At 44.2% G+C, this 19,619-nt stretch overlaps 1 protein-coding gene across 3 annotated transcripts in view; it reads right to left on the reverse strand.

Annotated features, from left to right (window-relative positions):
• Window positions 1-18,549, reverse strand: part of LOC139388088 (SHC-transforming protein 1-like) — a 34,257-nt gene extending 15,708 nt beyond the window's left edge. The window contains exons 1-6 of one of the 3 annotated variants that reach the window (XM_071134667.1): window positions 18,147-18,549; window positions 3,555-3,719; window positions 3,163-3,233; window positions 2,216-2,279; window positions 1,349-1,468; window positions 1,084-1,137 (exon numbers count right to left, since the gene is read on the reverse strand). In XM_071134667.1, the coding sequence (XP_070990768.1) occupies window positions 1,084-1,137; window positions 1,349-1,468; window positions 2,216-2,279; window positions 3,163-3,233; window positions 3,555-3,716 (471 nt within the window). In that variant the 5' untranslated portion in view covers window positions 3,717-3,719; window positions 18,147-18,549. Of the gene's footprint in view, window positions 1-1,083; window positions 1,138-1,348; window positions 1,469-2,215; window positions 2,280-3,162; window positions 3,234-3,554; window positions 4,375-18,146 lie in introns of all 3 variants that reach the window. The other 2 variants (XM_071134648.1, XM_071134657.1) reach the window with 2 other exon arrangements.
• Window positions 18,550-19,619: the final 1,070 nt, after the last annotated feature.

Genomic DNA, 19,619 nt, shown 5'->3' on the forward strand with positions numbered 1-19,619 from the left:
AACACACCATGATCTAGAGGAGGAAGAGGAAGAGCTATTAACACACAGTGATCTAGAGGAGGAAGAGCTATTAACACACAATGATCTAGAGGAGGAAGAGCTATTAACAATGATCTAGAGGAGGAAGAGAAAGAGCTATTAACACACAATGATCTAGAGGAGGAAGAGGAAGAGCTATTAACACACAATGATCTAGAGGAAGAAGAGGAAGAGCTATTAAAACACAATGAACTAGAGAGGAAGAAGAGGAGGAGGAAGAGAAAGAGCTATTAACACACAATGATCTAGAGGAAGAGCTATTAACACACCATGATCTAGAGAGGAGGAAGATGAAGAGCTATTAACACACCATGATCTAGAGAGGAAGAAGAGGAAGAGCTATTAAAACACAATGAACTAGAGAGGAAGAAGAGAGGAGGAGGAAGAGAAATAATACATGTCTGAGGAAGAGAGGCAGGGAGTTCCACTGACGTGGATGAAGACAAAGGAGGGAGGAAAAGAGGAAAGGAGCTATGGAATACAGAGAGAGATGGATAGAGGAAAAGAAAGATGGACGGAGCAAGACGGAGAGGCAGCGTGACAGGGATAGCGGAGTAGATGGAAAAACAGAGTGAAGCAGGGAGAGAGAGAGAGAGAGAGAGAGATAGAGAGGCATAGAGGAGTAGATGGGTGGACAGAGTGAAGCAGGAAGAGAGAGAGAGAGAGAGAGGCATAGAGGAGTAGATGGGTGGACAGAGTGAAGCAGGGAGAGAGAGAGAGAGAGGCATAGAGGAGTAGATGGGTGGACAGAGTGAAGCAGGGAGAGAGAGAGAGAGAGAAGTAGATGGGTGGACAGAGTGAAGCAGGGAGAGAGAGAGAGAGAGAGAGAGGGGCATAGAGAAGTAGATGGGTGGACAGAGTGAAGCAGGGAGAGAGAGAGAGAGATAGAGAGAGGCATAGAGAAGTAGATGGGTGGACAGAGTGAAGCAGGGAGAGAGAGAGAGGCATAGAGAAGTAGATGGGTGGACAGAGACAGAGCAATGAATAGAGTGGGTATAGAGGATGGATAGTGAGGTGAGCAAGGGAGAGGGCTGTATGACTCACTGGGTCTCCTCCAGAAGCGAAAGAGATGGACTGCATGTGATGATTTGCAATTATCTGTGAAAAGAGAGAGAGAGATCATGTCTCTCCATTCAGCAGTAGGGGTTGGTTCCATTGACAGTTAGATATAGTGTATACTAAATACCTAACTGACTGGATGATGTAATTAACACCATGTAACAGTCTGTAATAACAAACCAAGATAAATCAATAACAACAAACACTCATTCAGGATCCATGCACGAAAGTGCTTGTGTGTGTGTGTCACCTGTTTGCAGTCGGAGGCCAGCAGGTTGAGGCTGCTGGTAGAGACCGTCAGGCTGATGGTCATCCCAGCAAACTGCAGGTTACGTTTCCCCAGAATGGACGTCATACAGCGAGACGACGGCTGGAGAGGGAGGGGAGGGAGGGACATTCATGTTAAACAGAAGGCCAACAGGGAAAGGAAGATTTCACCAATAAGGAAGATTAAACAGAAGATATCCTAAAGGATAACAACAGAGCATAGTAAACGTACTGTACAATATACAGAGAATAATGTGTGTGTGTGAAGGCAATAGAGAGGGAGAAGCATGTCTGAGCCGTGTGTGTGTGTGAAGGCAATAGAGAGGGAGAAGCATGTCTGAGCCGTGTGTGTGTGTGAAGGCAATAGAGAGGGAGAAGCATGTCTGAGCCGTGTGTGTGTGTGTGTGTATATGTGTGTATGTAGAAGAACAGCTGCAGGCTGCCACTGAAGCTTGTCTAGTCAAGTCTCCCACAGTCTCCCACAGTCTCCCACAGTCTCACAGGGCCAGACATGCTTTAGCCAAACCAGTCTGTTGTGTATATAGCTGTTTTATGTAGTGTTTGGGTGGATGCATGGAGTTTTACAGGAATTCCCCCCCCCACAGAAAGACAGGCTGGGCCCGGCCCAGTTGGAGTTGGCTTAGACTCGGAACACACAACTTAGTCACAAGTCTCCCTCATACAAGGGGCAGTGTGTACATGTGTGAGAGAGACAGAGGTAATTACCTGGAAGTACCACTGACCACAGAGTGGTCAATCCAGCTAAATCCAGATCCAACAACGCCCTGACCACGGCCCTCCACTTAACACATAAATAAATAATACTCTTTGTGTGTGTATATTGGTGTACCTTTCTCTTGCGTTGGGCTCCTTTGGCTCCAGGCACTGCCTCACACACCACTGAGATAGCCTCTCTGAAACAACAATGCGTGTGAGAATCTCTCTGTAACACACTTGTGCGGATTTCACACTGTGCAGCAGATTAGATGAAATCTGGCAACATGTGACACAGACTTGATCATCCTGACAACCACACTCATCCTCACCATGGATACAAACATCACTATAGAAACCAGAAGGAAACCACCAGGATTCCAGAACATGCTAATTTAGAGGTTGTGAGGGCTGTAGGCACACACACACAATACTGTTAAACCTAAATAGAACAGGGCAAAAAAGAGAACTGGGGGATATGAACTGGAGATAAATAATGCATTTTTATGTGAAAAGGAGGTAGCTAGTAAGAGTACATTTTGTGATTTGCAATGTTTTGAACCAGAGCCCTATACAACACTTAGCTCTAACTACATGGCTATGTTTTGAACCAGAGCCCTATACAACACTTAGCTCTAACTACATGGCTCTGTTTTGTACTACCTAACCACAGTACATCTGCGTGCAGTAACTTGATCATTAGCCTTAAACAACAGCTTAAACGGTTAGTTCACCCAAATGACAAAATAACACATTGGTTTCCTTACCCTGTAAACAGTCTAAGGACAAGGTATGACAGCAATCCATGCCTTGGTTTGGTTTTGCTGGCACTGTTTCCAAATGCTAACGTTTTAGCAATTGTTGCACAAATCCCATTCAAGTCATGGTACCGACATTAGCATTTTCCGCACATCATGTTCAAATCATCTATAAGTGACTTTGTTGAGCTTCACAATCAATTTGAGATACTTCCGGGGGATTTTGATTGTCATAATGTTTCCATAGACTGCTTACAGGGTAACGAAACCAATATGACATTTTGTAATTGGTTGAACTATCCCTTGAACAATTGGAGGTTCGCACCTGGTGACCTGAGTTCTGGTGTTGAAGTCCAGCGCCCTCATAGACTGTAGCACCTCCACACAGCCCATATACTACACAGGAAATAGAGAGGAGACGCATATGAACAGGGATGCCACATCCTACAGCACTCCTCTCCACACAGCCCATACACTACACAGGAAACAGGAAAGGAACTCATATGAACTAGGATTCCATTTCCTCCAGAACACCCACACTGACCGGAGGGGCAGATGGAAACAGATAGAGACGGAAAGATGGACAGACAAGAGAATAGATCATTTTGAGAGAGCAACAGAAAAATTGATAGATATGGAAAGTTAAAGAAATATGCAAGTACTAGCCTATACGCCTACATCCAACAAACTGAAAAACAGAGAACAACCAACTCTTACCCGTACTGAGTAGGCGACCCCAGTGGTGCTGACCACATGGTCTGAGTGTAGCCATCCTCTGGTGGGCTTGTTGACGAAGGAGCCGTGGCGCGTCCACTCATCTCCCCCCAGCTGCCCCCCCTCCACCCGCGCCCTCCTGGACGCCCCACCCAGCCGGTTCATATCCTGCAGAGGGGGGCGATGGGGGGGAGAGGGGGCTGTTAGACAGGGAGGGGGGTGAGGAGTGGGAGAGCTGGAACTGTTACCCCCTGAAGACCCCATGGGGGCTTGAGCCCGCTGAGGCCTGCTGGAGACCTTGAGGCCTGGGAGTAGAGTAGCAGAGATGCCCAGGCGAAGGGCTCCCATCCTGGGGAAGAAGGAACAGAGCGTGGTGGGGCTGTTCTCGGCCCGGCGGGGGGAGGAAGGGGGGAGGATGGGGGTGAGAGAGGAGGAGGAGAGGGAGGAGGGTAGCCCAGGAGGGGTGAGGGGGGTTGCGGGGGTGGAAGGGGGGAGGGACAAAGGGTTGGAGTTGGTATCGTCATTCGAACTGAGAGATTCACTCCGGAGGTGAGTGTACTTAGTTTTAGGGACCAGCTCCATCATGGATCTGAGATGTTCGATGTTATTTCAGTGTTTCTCTAACAAGTCCACACACACTGGTGTGATTCAGTCTAAACAACAACGGTGGTTCATTCTCTCCTTCTCTGTATTATCAGTCGCTCGCTCAAAAACTTGCTCGCCTTTCTTTCCCTCTCAGTGACCGTTGTCTGTCCGTCCGCCCTGTTTTATATCCTCCTGTCATTGTCAGGCAGTGCAGCAGACACTGCGCAAGAAACACCATCTACAAGACAGAGGAGAGCAGCAAGAGGAGCGATTGAAGATCAGAGGGGATCACTCTAAGAGTCTAACCCAGCACACTGATGGAGTGATACTCAGTTGTTTGGTGTCTTCGCTGTCAGTCTTACAACATGTTATCACTTTCAATCCACAGAAATTAATGCCACTTTCCAATAGACAGAATCAAAAAGGATTTTTGTGATCAAGTATGTAGCACCTGTTCTGAAAAATGCTGTTTGAGCACATCAGCATGTCAACTAATGTAGCATGGCACTTAAGTCCAGTTGTTCATCTTTGAGCACCATGGAGATTCAACATACAACCTCAGAATGTGATTGTCTATTGACACAGAAACTCAGGTGGTATGAGTTACTCAATCAAGGGGCCTACCCTCATGTGTCTGTTAGCATGTGTTGGAGTAGAAACCTACTCTACTGCCTGTAAATGGCACAGAGTGTGTGAGTCTGTGGTGTGTGTGTGCACGTTTCAGCGTGTCTGTCAGGGCAGTAGCTCACTAGCCTCTCTTGCCTGACACGGGCCCATAAAAACCCTATCAGCTGCCAACGAGTAGATCAGAAGGGACACACACACACACACACACGGGTTGATACAACAGAGTCAAATTATCTGCAGAGTTTAATATAGCAAAGTTCTGTTAAGACCTGCTGATCTATGGCCAGACACCAATTCTGGCAGGGAAAATCTCTCTATCCCTCCTGCTTTTTATTCCTCTCTCTCTCTCTCTTTATCCCTCTTTCTCTCCTGTGAGCAGCTTTGTTTTTCAGGTTCCAAGGCTGCTGGAGAATGCTCCTAAGTAATTTAACTCTTCCTCCTCTGTACTCTTTCACTCCCTCTTCCTTACACACTCCCTCTCCCTTTTCCTCACTCCCTCTCTCTCTTCCTCCAGATGGTCTCGTGTCCTCTCTGGATGGCCTTGGCTTTCTCCCCCTCTTCCTCTCTCTTCCTCCAGATCACCTCCTGTGCAGTCTCTCTCCCGCTCTCTGCGCTTCTCTCTCCCCTCAGCTTGTCCTCTCCTATCCTCTCCTGGAATCCCTCTCTCCTCCTCCACACTGTTTTCTGTGCCTCCCTCAGTAGCCGCTGCACTTCCTCCTTCTCTCGCTCCACCACTTCCTGCCTTCTCTTCCAAATGATCTCTCGCTCCCCCTCCCCCCCTCCCTCGTCTCCTTTCCCGTTCTCCAGACTGTCTTCTTAAACAGTCCCTCTACTTCAAAGATTGTCTGTCTCTCTCCACACTCACTCTGTAACTACAGCCAGAGTCTATACAATGCACATAACCTAGTAACAGACACCACTAGATAAGAAAACGACTGATAGATAAGAAAGCACCAGATGCTGGGCTTGTCCCTGACTGAAGTTTCTGATATGGCTAAAACCGTAGGTAGAGCGGTTCTAGAACATTGCTGCCCTGGTTAGAGTGGATACGTTCTGGAGCACCATAGCATCAGAAGTGCTAGAGTTGGAGAAGTTGCCTCTTTCTGGTTACAGAAACAGTGACACACACAGTGGTGATGTAACACGAGAGAATGTAGGTCATTGGCTGATGACACCATCGGTGGGATTGTTTTGATGATAATGAGACCTGAATGGTACTGGAGGCTTGTTAGAGAACTCCATCACCCAGTCATTACACTTAATTAAACCTCCCTCCCCTCTCTCTCTCTCCTTATCGATTCCACAGAAACAGTCTTGTTTAAACAAGCCACGCCAATAGTCAGTTACCTGAGAGAAGCATGTGTATTTCTTGACACAGCACAGCACGATACAGTACTAGCCTAACTAGAAACACTGAGCTAACTACAGTCCGAACAATCTGCATAGTCCATCCAAAGAAGAAAACTAAAGATGTCTAACATGAACAGTCTCCAGCCACAAGACACAGCTCACAGGACTGAATAGTGGAGGTTGAACCAGGAATATAACTCCAGGGGCTTGTCAGCTCACAGGACTGAATAGTGGAGGTTGAACCTGGAATATAACTAGCTAACGTCTCCTCCCAGACAGAGAGCACCAGAACACATCAGACTGGGATTAACTATGAAGTGCTATGTAGGGGCTATGAAGGGCTATTAAGGTCTTACGACAGCCTACGGCAGGCTCTTAGCACAGCCTAACTGTCTTCGCATAACTACAAAAGTCTTCCATTATAGTCTATGCTCTAAATGTCTATTTGTCCTAGTGCTGTAGCACTACCAGTGGAATGCTAAATGCAGGCTAGATGGTCAGATCGCGACGGCCAATTAGTGGCTGTAGACAACGTGTCCCGTGTGGCTCACCTGGTGGAGCATTAGGCTTGCAACGCCAGAGTTGTGGGTTCGATTCCTATGGGGGACCAGTACGAACAAGTATGCACTCACAACTCTAAGTCGCTCTGGAAAAGAGTGTCTGCTAAATGACTAAAATATAAATGTCAACACAGATGAACGTATAGAGTTGCTAGCGTTTCACAATTGAACGCAATGCAACGCTAGCAACGCAACGCTAGCAACAGACAGAACCAGTCGCTAACAGTGACGAGATGTCACAAACATAGCCAACGGGTCAGTTAGCAAACATAGGTTAACACTAGTAAATGCTAGTACAGCAGGTTTAACCCTCGCCCTGCCAGATGTTAGTGCACAGAATAAAACACAGTGTAGGTCAGATGAGTGCTGAGTATAGCGCCCTCTACCTGAAAAGATGTCCTGATTCTCCTACACACAGATAGAAAACACACACAACAAGTAGAGAAAGTCACCACTACACTAACACATAAACAACACAGTTGATGATACCAGTTAAGACTACACAGTTCCACAGCTGTACAAAGTGAATGATATGTCCACATGTAGAATTATCTGATTATAATCCAGACTAGTCATTTCTGACATCGGCTTGGTATACCACCTGTCCCGGTCAGGACGCTAGTTACCAGCAAAGATGGCACGGCAGACGTTGAAGAGAGAGAACGAGAGATATACCTCATGGCAAACAGCAAGAACACTGCATCAAATTCAGTCTAGAATTCTAGACAGAGCCTACATTTACATAAATAGGTTAGAGGTTCTACACACTAACACCCTACCAGTAGTCTAGACTGTTTCTCCTGGTCATCACCACCCCACCTGTAGTCTGGTCCTGTCTGGACTGTTTCTCCTGGTCATCACCACCCCACCAGTAGTCTGGTCCTGTCTGGACTGTTTCTCCTGGTCATCACCACCCCATCTGTAATCTGGTCCTGTCTGGACTGTTTCTCCTGGTCATCACCACCCCACCTGTAGTCTGGTCCTGTCTGGACTGTTTCTCCTGGTCATCACCACCCCACCTGTAGTCTGGTCCTGTCTGGACTGTTTCTCCTGGTCGTCACCACCCCACCAGTAGTCTGGTCCTGTCAGGACTGTTTCTCCTGGTTATCACCACCCCACCAGTAGTCTGGTCCTGTCTGGACTGTTTCTCCTGGTTATCACCACCCCACCAGTAGTCTGGTCCTGTCTGGACTGTTTCTCCTGGTTATCACCACCCCACCAGTAGCCTGGTCCTGTCTGGACTGTTTCTCCTGGTTATCACCACCCTAGACAGAAAAGTATAGAAAGAACAGCACCAGTATTTGAAAAAAGAGAAAAAGACTCAAAAGAACTTTACATCTCAGTCTGTCTCCGACTGCAGCGGATGCAAGTTGCCGTGGCAACAAACATTAAAAGAGAAGCCTGCTCAGGATCTATATTGAGAAATCCTGACAGCGGCAGAAACATCTCAGACAACGAGATAACAGACTGCTTCCACAAATCAGAGCCCAGGAGCAGCTAAGCAGAGCTGAGACTGACCCATTACGGTCTTTAACATCTAACTATAGAAACCACAGCCGGTCGGCCAGCCAGAGACTCCTGGAGGGATCAATACCACTCAGGAAATGATCAAAGTTTGGCCCACGTCGCACCGGCCATAAAACCAAATCAATGTTGACATCCCAACCTGGCTGATTCCAGACTCTGGCTAGGACACATGGATTAACACAACATATATTGCTTCAGAGGATGAAATACTTTCATATATGATAGTCAATATTAATATCAATAAACTTTACTATCACAATAGCTAACACTTTAGAAAAAAATTGCATAACAACAACCTGAATGTTTTCCTGTACAGTCCTAACTGTTAGGTAAGTAACGACAAAGGTGGTGATTGTATAATAATCTGCAGAGCAGGTTTTTTTCCACCTATAATTGTTTATTTTACTACACAAAATGTTATTTTTTTGCTTTGAGTTGTGAATAAATTCTTGAGAACTCTTCCTTTGCTTCAAGAGTGAATGAAAAATGTAAAACGATTGTTCCTTATTTTGGGTTAGACAGAGTAGAGGTGATTATCCGTAGCATGGTATTAACAGAGCTCCATATTCACATCAGAACCATATTCATGTTTAAACACCCTCTCTCTCTCTCCTCTCTTCCACTTGTTTAAATCACAAAGTCATTGCCAGATCTCATATCCTCTCCCTCTATCCTCTCCTCAGCTTGTCCTCTTCCTCTCTTCCCCGTCTCAGTTGAATGTGAAACAGCAGAATGGCTGGGCTGAACAGCGGCACTCCTTCATTGTCTTCCTCTCCTCCTCTTGCTTCGCTCTCTCATTCCCCTTTGCTTTCCTTCCAGCTCTGTCTTGTCTGTCTGGGTGATGCCGCCTCTCTCTCTCTCTCGCTCATGCGCTGCTGCTGTCTCATCCGCTCACCCCTCCTTCCCTTTCCCTCTCTCGTTCCATTTCCTTCCCTCCTTCCCTTTCCCTCCCTCCTTCCCTTTCCCTCCCTCCCTTTCCCTCTCCTCCCCTTTTCCCCTCTCCCACTTTGCAGTCTAAATCATTTAACAGTATATGCATGCGTGTGCACTGAGCATTGCTCTCTCCCTTTCTCTCTCACACACACTAGGGGAAGGACAACGGAATGGATGGAGGAGGGGAAGGAGAGAGGGATGGAGATAGTAGAGACCTCATGGGCTGTTTCCCCTCTAAAAGGCTCCTCCCCCTTATTCCTGTTTGGTAACCTGAGAACCAGAGGGAGAGATGGATTGAATTGAGATGGAGGGAAAGAGAAAAAAGGAGGGAAACAGACAGAGGAAGAGAGGGAGGGGAGTCTCTCTCTCTCTCTCGACAGACCAGACAGACCACACAGACCAGAGATGCAGGCTGATTTGAGGGCATTGTGAATAACATTGATGTATATGGCCAAATATGTACATTTAACCTGGCAATGCCAAGCAGCTACTGTACCACGAGTTCACCGCTGGTAAAGAACAGGTTATTATCTCACAAACAGGGCAGTAACAACAGAAACAATACACTGACCACGTATTCCATGGGACAACACTGACTGCCTGTGAGTGTCTGTAACCCTAAAAACACCAAAGCGCACATCAGCACATGGTACACACTAGAGGTTGACCGATTAATCGGAATGGCAGATTAATTAGGGCCGATTTGAAGTTGTCATAACAATCGGAAATCTGTAATTTTGGACACCAATTTAGCCTTTTTTTTTTACACCTTTATTTAATCTTTATTTAACTAGGCAAGTCAGTTAAGAACACATTCTTATTTTCAATGACGGCCTAGGAACGGTGGGTTAACTGCCTTGTTCAGGGTCAGAACGACAGATTTTTACCTTGTCAGCTCAGGGATTCAATCTTGCAACCTTACGGTTAACTAGTCCAACACTCTAACCCCCTGCCGCATGAGGAGCCTGCCTGTTACGCAAATGCAGTAAGAAGCCAAGGTAAGTTGCTAGCTAGCATTAAACTTAATCAATCATAATCACTAGTTATAACTACACATGGTTGATGATATTACTAGTTTATCTAGCGTGTCCTGCGTTGCAGTGCAGTGCGCATTCGCGAAAAAGGACTGTCGTTGCTCCAACGTGTACCTAACCATAAACACCAATGCCTTTCGTAAAATCAATACACAGAAGTATATATTTTTAAACCTGCATATGTAGCTAAAATAAATCCAGGTTAGCAGGAAATATTAACCAGGTGAATTTGTGTCACTTCTCTGGCGTTCATTGCACGCAGAGTCAGGGTATATGCAACAGTTTGTGCTGCATGGCTCATTCGGAACCAATTTGCCAGAATTTTACGTAATTATGACATAACATTGAAGGTTGTGCAATGTAACAGCAATATTTAGACTTAGGGAGGCCATCCGTTAGATAAAATACGGAACAGTTCCGTATTTCACTGAAAGAATAAACGTTTTGTTTTCGAGATTCTAGTTTCTGGATTCTACCATATTAATGACCAAAGGCTCGCATTTCTGTGTGTTATTATGTTATAATTAAGTCTATGATTTGATAGAGCAGTCTGACTGAGCGATCTTAGACACCAGCAGGCTCATAAGCATTCATTCAAACAGAACTTTCATACATTTTGCCAGCAGCTCTGCTGTTTATGACTTCAAGCCTATTAACTCCCGAGATTAGGCTGGTGTAACGAAGTGATGTGAAATGGCTAGCTAGTTAGCAGGCTGCGCGCTAATAGCGTTTCAAACGTCACTCGCCCTGAGACCTGGACTAGTTGTTCCCCTTGCTCTGCATGGGTAATGCTGCTTCGAGGGTGGCTGTTGTCGTTGTGTTCCTGGTTCGAGCCCAGGAGCGAGGAGAGGGACGGAAGCTATACTTTACACTGGCAACACTAAAGTGCCTATAAGAACATCCAATAGTCAAAGGTATATGAAATACAAATGGTATAGAGAGAAATAGTCCTATAATAACTACAACCTAAAACTTCTTACTTTGGAATATTGAAGACTCACGTTAAAAGGAACCATCAGCTTTCATATGTTCTCATGGTCTGAGCAAGGAACTTAAACGTTAGCTTTTTCACATGGCACATATTGCACTTTTACTTCTCCAACACTTTGTTTTTGCATTATTTAAACCAAATTGAACATGTTTCATTATTTAAGGCTAAATTGATTTTAGTGATGTATTATATTAAGTTAAAATAAGTGTTCATTCAGTATGGTTGTAATTGTCATTATTACAAATACATTTTACAAATTGGCAGATTAATCGGCATCGGCTGTTTTTGCCCTCCAACATTCGGTATCGGTGTTGAAAAATCATAATCGGTCGACCTCTAGTACACACACTCTTAACCAATCACTGAGCGTTGTACATGTAGCGAATCATAGTTCTCCTAAATGATCCCCTCACAAACACTTGGCTTGGAGCATGCATTGCTCCCAGGATCAGCTGTGGAGAGAGTCATGTGACCTCCTTGTTCAGGTGAGCGCAAAGGTACACACACACTCGTTAGGCAAGCTCTTTTTGTATCCCCACATACCAAAGACTGTGACTGTGTGTGTGTGTGTGTGTGTGTGTGTATTGAGCATGTTCAGACACACATTGTGGAATGAAAGGAATTACTTACAGGGACTAGTCAAATAAATCCAGACAACAGCTTTCCTTCCCAAAATCATATGTGTACACACACGCACAACATATAACCTATCAGGTGATGTGAATGTGATAGAACAGGTCCAGAAATATTCAGGTTATTGAGCGTATATTAGGGGGTGGTATGGACATTAGATTAGCCAGGCTTTCAGCAGGCCCAACCAGCCGACCAGACCAGTTAACAGTTCTACATGTGAGACAAACAGATAGTTTCAGGTTGTTTCACCCTCTCACCTTCTTCTTCGCTCTCCCTTCCTCTCTCCTCATTTTACTCTAACTCTGTCCCTATCCTCGTTTTATTCTCTCTATCCACTCTCCTTTCTAGACTTTCTGTTTCCCTTCCTCTCTCCTCATTTTATTCTCTCTATCCACTCTCCTTTCTAGACTTTCTGTTTCCCTTCCTCTCTCCTCATTTTATTCTCTCTATCCACTATCCTTTCTAGACTTTCTGTTTCCCTTCCTCTCTCCTCATTTTATTCTCTCTATCCACTCTCCTTTCTAGACTTTCTGTTTCCCTTCCTCGCTCCTCATTTTATTCTCTCTATCCACTATCCTTTCTAGACTTTCTGTTTCCCTTCCTCTCTCCTCATTTTATTCTCTCTATCCACTCTCCTTTCTAGACTTTGTTTCCCTTTCTCTCTTTTGTCTGCTCTGTCTCTCATTGATGTTCTCTTTTCCTCTCAGGTTCTCCAAGTCTGTCCCTTCCTCTATCCTTCAATACCAAATACTGTAAAACTTCAATTAATATCCCAGGTGTTTATTTGCTTTAATCACTGAACACAACCGGCGCTTATTCGAGACAGGTCTTTATTTCAGCCAGGCGTCTACTTCCTAAGGCACACAGGTCTTGCTCAATAAAATGTTGAAAAGACTACCACACTGTTTGTGACTAGTATAAACATTGTAATAACAAATCCATCGCAGATCAGACATGCAAAGACTAGCCTGCCCATCATACACCCCCGATTTCACGTTTCAGCACCATTGTCTCACTCATTGCACCTCTTGTATCCACCGTAGTTGAGCCGACCATGTCAAACCACACTGCTGTCTCATCCATGACTCTCCTTTATCTCTACTGTACTCACTGAAGTTCACTCGTAAACAATTACATTTAGACACGCCATTTATTTGAAACAGGTGTTTATTTGCTGGAATGTGTGCCGCTGTCTGGCTATTAAAAAGGGACAGACAGTCTGAAGGTAAAGTTTGTTTTATTGCCGACTCACATACTTAGCTACTCAAACACACACACACATTCCCATTCTGCCTGCCTCCTGTCCTGACCACACCGGGTTCCACTCCTATCAGCTAAAAACAAGAAGAAGTGGCTCCAGTGGGCACGTGATCACCAACACTGGACAGTTGAGGAGTGGAAAAACAAGAAGAAGTGGCTCCAGTGGGCACGTGATCACCAACACTGGACAGTTGAGGAGTGGAAAAACAAGAAGAAGTGGCTCCAGTGGGCACGTGATCACCAACACTGGACAGTTGAGCGGAAACATCCCCTGGAACATGACAGCCAGTTCAGTTTATTGTTGTGGCCTGGTCAGTCCACAGACCTCAACCCAATAGAACATGTTTAGGATGAGATGGAACGGGCTGTTCACAGCATGTATGTACCACTGTCCAATCTGCAGCAACTGCATGAGCCCATGACGCCAACATGGACCAACATCCCTGTGCAACGTTTCCGACACCTTGTAGAATGCCACAAAGAATTCAGAGGCAAAGGGGGTCTGACCCGGTACTAGATGGGTGTACCTAATAATTGGCTAGTGAGTGTTTTATCCTGGGTGTAAAAATGTATATACAGTACCAGTCAAAGGTTTGGACACTCCTACTCAATATTTTCTTTATTTTTACTATTTTCTAAATTGTAGAATAATGGTGTTATTTCATAGTTTTGATGTCTTCACTAAGAGTGTGCAAAGCTGTCATATATATATATATATATATATATATATATATATATAAACCAAAGATTCTCAGGGCAGTCACTGCGAGAATTGACTGAATAACAAGATATCTCCCATCGGTCTCTCTCCATCTCTTCTCCCCATGTCCCTCTCCCTTCTGTGTTGCTGCTTTGATGAATATTAACCAATTCTACAGGGCCCCATAAATGCGGTACACACAAACGCACGCGCTTCACTGTCCAGAACCACAGGCCTTAACGGAGACCAATACTTTACAACACACAGGACAGATCTGTCCTGTCCAAATCTATACAGACTCGCTCTGACTCATAGCCTATTCTACACAACTCATGGCCCAAATAAATTGGATAATTCAAGACAACAGCACAAAGACTGAAGAAACTCAGAGTCGTATCACTTTATTCACAAACATACTGATATGGTAGACAGAGAACTCCTTCACCACTGCTCTGACTACAAGCTCAGCCAGCCAGCCAGCCAGGGGAACTATTAGTGTGTAACACTACACAGACTGCACACCATAGGGAACTCTTAGAGTGTAACACTTTACAGAGAAACAATAAGAAATTCCAAGAAACTGTAGCCTCTGGGCCAGAGCAGGATGTGAGACTGAAACGGTTCCCTTTTAACCTCACAAACCTCCCACACAGAGGTGTTCACGCCACACAGACCCAATGCCATGAACCTAGGATGGCAGAAAACAGGATTAGGCACAGAGATGTCATAAAGGAGACCAGGAAGTATGGGAGCTAACCATTCTATTCATTTCATTCGGTTCCATTCAGTGGACAGGAGTCCCATTTGCTCCCTGTTCATAGTACTCCTGTTAATAACATCAGACATTAGGAATGTCCCTCTCTAAATGTGCTGATCAAATGTGAACGACAGGAAGCACCAGGATATGACGGGCCTGAGTATGAAGCATGTAAAACCCTGATAAAGCTCCCTGTTTTGTATCATAAAAAATCTATGAATCTATGAATAGTGGTATCATAATGATTACTTTGGGACTTGATTATTATATATGCCATTTAGAAGACACTTGTATGCAAAGCGACTTACAGTTATTAAGTGCATCAAGTAAATACTAGTAGCCCTTTAGATACATTTAAACTATGTGGGAGTGAATCTGTCTGCAGCTCAGCATGTAGTCTAAGTATCTATGTGAAGTGAGTAGGAGGCAGACCAGGGCTGCAGGGCAGGAAGTGGAGCTCAGGCATCACCATCTCTTCCGCTACATTGTAAGAGACGGACAACCACACACTGAGACCCAGATATCTGCTCCTACAGTGTTTCCACACACGCTGAAAACTATTTGGGTCCACAATTAAGTGTTACAGAGAAGGACCCAAATAAGTCAAAGGTCATACATATGAATGTTCTTAAAACCATGGAAACAAAACCTCTTCTTGATGCAGATAAGCTGCTGCTCACAACAGCTGAAACAGTATCTTGCCAGCTAAAACAGAGCAGTATCTAGCCAGCTGCTTGGCTTTTTTCTCTGGCAGTGAGCTACATGTCAGACATAGCCTCATATTGATACACAAACTGACGCTGAGTGAAATCCAAGACTGTTGCCAATTGCAACTAAGTGCTGGCACATGTCCGCACACATGCATACGTGCACGCGCTCACACACACTTATTTTTGAGTGGAGATACACACACCTGTCTGACAAATCAAAAGGGAGTTAAGGAAAGGTATCACCCAGCCAAGCTTATCACAGAGACAGGACTGATTGGTTCTGCTTTTGATTGATAGGGTCTGCATTAGATTGGGCAGACCAGGTTTGATTGAGAGGGTCTGAGGTGGATTGTGAAGCTCTGTCAGACAGGATGTCTTTGATTGACAGATATATTAATTTATTAGTTGGTAGTGTGTGTGTGTACATTTCTATCACTGACATTTCTGTCTCTCAGAGTGTATTATCCCCAGGCCCAGCCATGCAGCAGTCAGTCAAGCCTTCCTCCTCTTCGTCACCATCAGAGAGATAACCCACTGACAGTGAGTTTAAGGAGTGTGGGAGAGTGTGATATGGGAGCTGGGCATATTATGAAGCAGTCTGTTCAGACACATAGGCCTACCTCTATCCACTCCATCCCTGACTCCTGTCTGTCTGGGGTGTCTCCAAACCATCAGAGTGGTATACTATGATTAAACCTAGATCTACTCAGGGTTTTCCAAAGCTAGCCAGCTTTAGTCACATTCCAGCTCAGGCTTCATCCATACTACAACAGTGGATATTGCTTATATGCCTGCTGCTAACTCTAGCAGGCTTGTAACTGTGCATGCACGTCACACGTGTCTGGTGGAACGCCAAACTTTTCATTGAGACAAGGCTGAAACATCCACCCATGGGCGAGTCAGTGCCACGTCTTAATTTGTGCAAAATGAAAAGAGTTATGCTGCACATTCAGCAGGCTGTGGTGTAAAATAGGCTCGTTGAAGGGCCATCTTTATTTTATTATCGTTAATGCCTTTTTAGTGTGCTTATCAATACACGAGCACCTTTCCCCCACTCCTATCGATATAATAATTGTATTAAGTTATACACACGTTTTACTTGATTTTATTGGTCTTTAACTCGTGACACTTCATTCAAAATACATGGAGTTAACCCTGAGTAAGCCTGCCCAGGTGCAGGTTAGTTCCGGATTTGTTGCCATAGAGATGTACCTGGCTAACTTTGGTCAACTCTGAGTTCAACTCGGGATAACTGGTCGTGGTACCAACTCAAGAGTTGACCAAAGTTACCTCGCTAACTCCTCAAACCACATACGTAGTATAGGGCTCAGGACCAGGCCAGCTGTCGAACAACAGTAGTCCCATCACAGAATGGGGTGTAGGTAACCATAACAATTGTGTGTGTTTACGTTTCTGGCCACACCAATGCAGCCCGAATCATAGGCTAATGAAGGGCCCAGCATCACAGCTTGTTGTTGAATGTTCTGTATGTGTCACGGCCTGGCCATAGAGAGGCTTTTATTCTCTATTTTGGTTAGGCCGGGGTGTGACTAGGGTGGGAATTCTAGTTTCTTTATTTCTATTTCTTTGTTTTTGGCCGAGTGTGGTTCCCAATCAGAGGCAGCCCTCTACTGTTGTCTCCGATTGGGAATCGTACTTAGGTAGCCTTTTCTCCACCTGTGTTTTGTGGGAAGTTGTTTTCTGTATTGTTTATTTGCCTTACAGAACTGTTCGTTTTTTCACTTTGTTCGAGTGTTTTGATCAATAAAAATCATGGACACTTACCACGCTGCGCTTTGGTCCATGCCGTCTGACGAGAGACGTGACAGTATGGCACGTATCCAACTTCAGAGTACTGTTTTAGTCAGGGCTTGTTACAGATGATTTAAATTATCATTGTTGTCTGAAACAAATAGTTACACTTCCATGACAATATAGAACCTAGACCTATTGAAACATTAAATCATCTCCATGAGAATGCCATCTTGACAATATGCTAAAGATCTATATTGCACATCACAGAAATGTGAACTTCTGATTAGGTCGCTGAAAAAGAACTAGAGCATTTACAGAAAGCCAAAACCAGCCTGTTTAGTCTAAGACTTTAGATTCAGTTTCTCTAAACCTGTGTGGTAACACTGGGATTAATTTAGTAATATCCTTGCATTAACGTGTTTTTACATAGTAAGAACAGTAGCATAGTTTCCATTGCATAGTAGGCCTTGTGGAGTTTACATAAACGGAATAGTGGTCAGTTCCTGTTCCACGTGTAGAAAAACGAACAAAACTCCATATTGCTATAGTAGTACGTAAACAACACGTCAATACAAACAATGCGGTTACTTTTCTTGTTACAGTATTAGTACTCATGTAGGTCTATAAAGTGTTACCAGAACAGTTTAAATGACAGAGTTGGACAACTTGTTGTGAGGAAAGTAATGATATCCCAGGGACCCAGGCCTACAGAACTGACTATTTCTAGTAGCCTATGCAGCAAACCACTTGATTTTGAAAACACCCAAAAGTGACAACACGGCTATTTGCGACTTCTGTTGAATAGATACAATGTTTAATGTGCGGCCTAGGCTAGTTACTTTGTATCGCTAGGCTATATTTCGCAATGTTACAATAACTCGATACATTTTTTCGTAGTAGGGCCAAACTGAACTCAGCAGTCTTACTAGACGAGTTATTTTTTTTAGCACGACTGTTTCGCCAACATCGAACAGATGGCACAACGAAAAGTAATAGCCTAGGTTGCCTACACTCGGCCTACAGCAAATAATATTCATCTGTCAGACAATGTTATTGCTTTAGTATTCGAATGTCCTAAAACGTCTCTCTACCACGTTACAACACGCAGCCCTTAAAATTCAAGCCCAAACCATGCCCAGAGAAGTGTGCTGAACTTTTGTCAGGAGAACTTACCAGCTATCTTCCTCCTTGTCCCTTTAGAGCCTCTTGTTTTCTCCCAGCTGTTGTTGTCCCGTAGGCCTACCTCTAACTAAATTACACAAGTGGCTGAATGCGAAGGTTCAAAACGCCAGCTGTCGTACAGTGTGCATATGAATTTCTTTAGAAAGAGGGCTGAAACTTTTCTTCTTTAGTTTCTCTTCCTTTCCTCCCTCCACCGCCCCCTTTCTACCAACAAAAAAAAGCCACTTCCGCGAACAAATGGTAATGTCATTTGCCTTGGCCGCTAGTGCCACTCAGTTTGTGTGGTTCTCTGCACCTGGCCCGCGGTTGAGCGGCCTTGACAGAAAGGGGTTACGCAAAAATATCATTTCCCACAATAACAATCCAGCCTACGGTTATAACCGAGTAAACTGACATTAAACCACATACACACAGTCTTTATTGAGGCACACATTATTATTTGCATAGTGCAACTGTAATGCCTACGTTATATGCTACAACTTTCTTGACCGAGGAGCACGAGAACAAACCAGGATAGCAGATCATAATGTTTATGATTGGATCACTGAGGCCAAATAATGTTATATTGTATTTTATTATATTCCGTTATTTTCTATTGTATTACACTCAATTATATTCCACAGTCCTATATTTTATTCTATCCCATTTTTCAATTAAACTCACCAACTCAACTCTATTCAATTGTTTTTTCTGTTCAATAATAGAATAGGCCCTTATTGAATAGGTAAAATATGATAAATAGCCTATACTCTAGATAATTCCATGAAGCCCAGTCATGTATGCATAGTGAATACTGTTCAATGGAGTCCTCTGCTGGTAGATACCATATTCGCACACGCACACGCACAGCTTAATATTTGTTTTTGACAGTACTAGAAAATAAAAACATTTACATTTATGAGACGATCCAGAGCGATTTACAGTAGTGAGGGCATATTAATTGTACTGGTCCAACGTCTGAATCGGACCTACAACCCAAGCGCCATGCTCTACCAGCTACAAAAGACTGTCTGCATATCTACAAAGGGTACATTCTACCACCTACTTATTGTTTTTCTTATGGTTTATCACACATCAATGTAAGAATTGTAATCTCTGTTGTGGATAGGCTTAAAACACGTGTTTTGCTTGGTCGAGGCTAATATAATAATAATGTTATAATCATAAAATAATATTGTAGGCATACTTCGGGTGTCTGTTATCAGGGTCTTGTCTAGAAGGGATAAGGTTGTGACATTTGACATCAAAAGTATTTTTTATTTTAGCTAATCCTAACTCTTTTCCTAACCTTGACCTAGTTCTCATAACCTACTGCTCACGTTATGCTAAACCTACTACGAAAAAAAGTTGTATCCCTTCTAGACAAAACATGATATCAGTGGAACACTGCACACCCTGTACTTCCGCTACACAAATAGCGTGGTCAATTTCCGTCCCGCCTTCTTACAGCTCATTGGCTTTTTG

Source organism: Oncorhynchus clarkii, chromosome 3, assembly GCF_045791955.1.
Source record: "Oncorhynchus clarkii lewisi isolate Uvic-CL-2024 chromosome 3, UVic_Ocla_1.0, whole genome shotgun sequence".
NCBI classification, from domain to species: domain Eukaryota; kingdom Metazoa; phylum Chordata; class Actinopteri; order Salmoniformes; family Salmonidae; genus Oncorhynchus; species Oncorhynchus clarkii.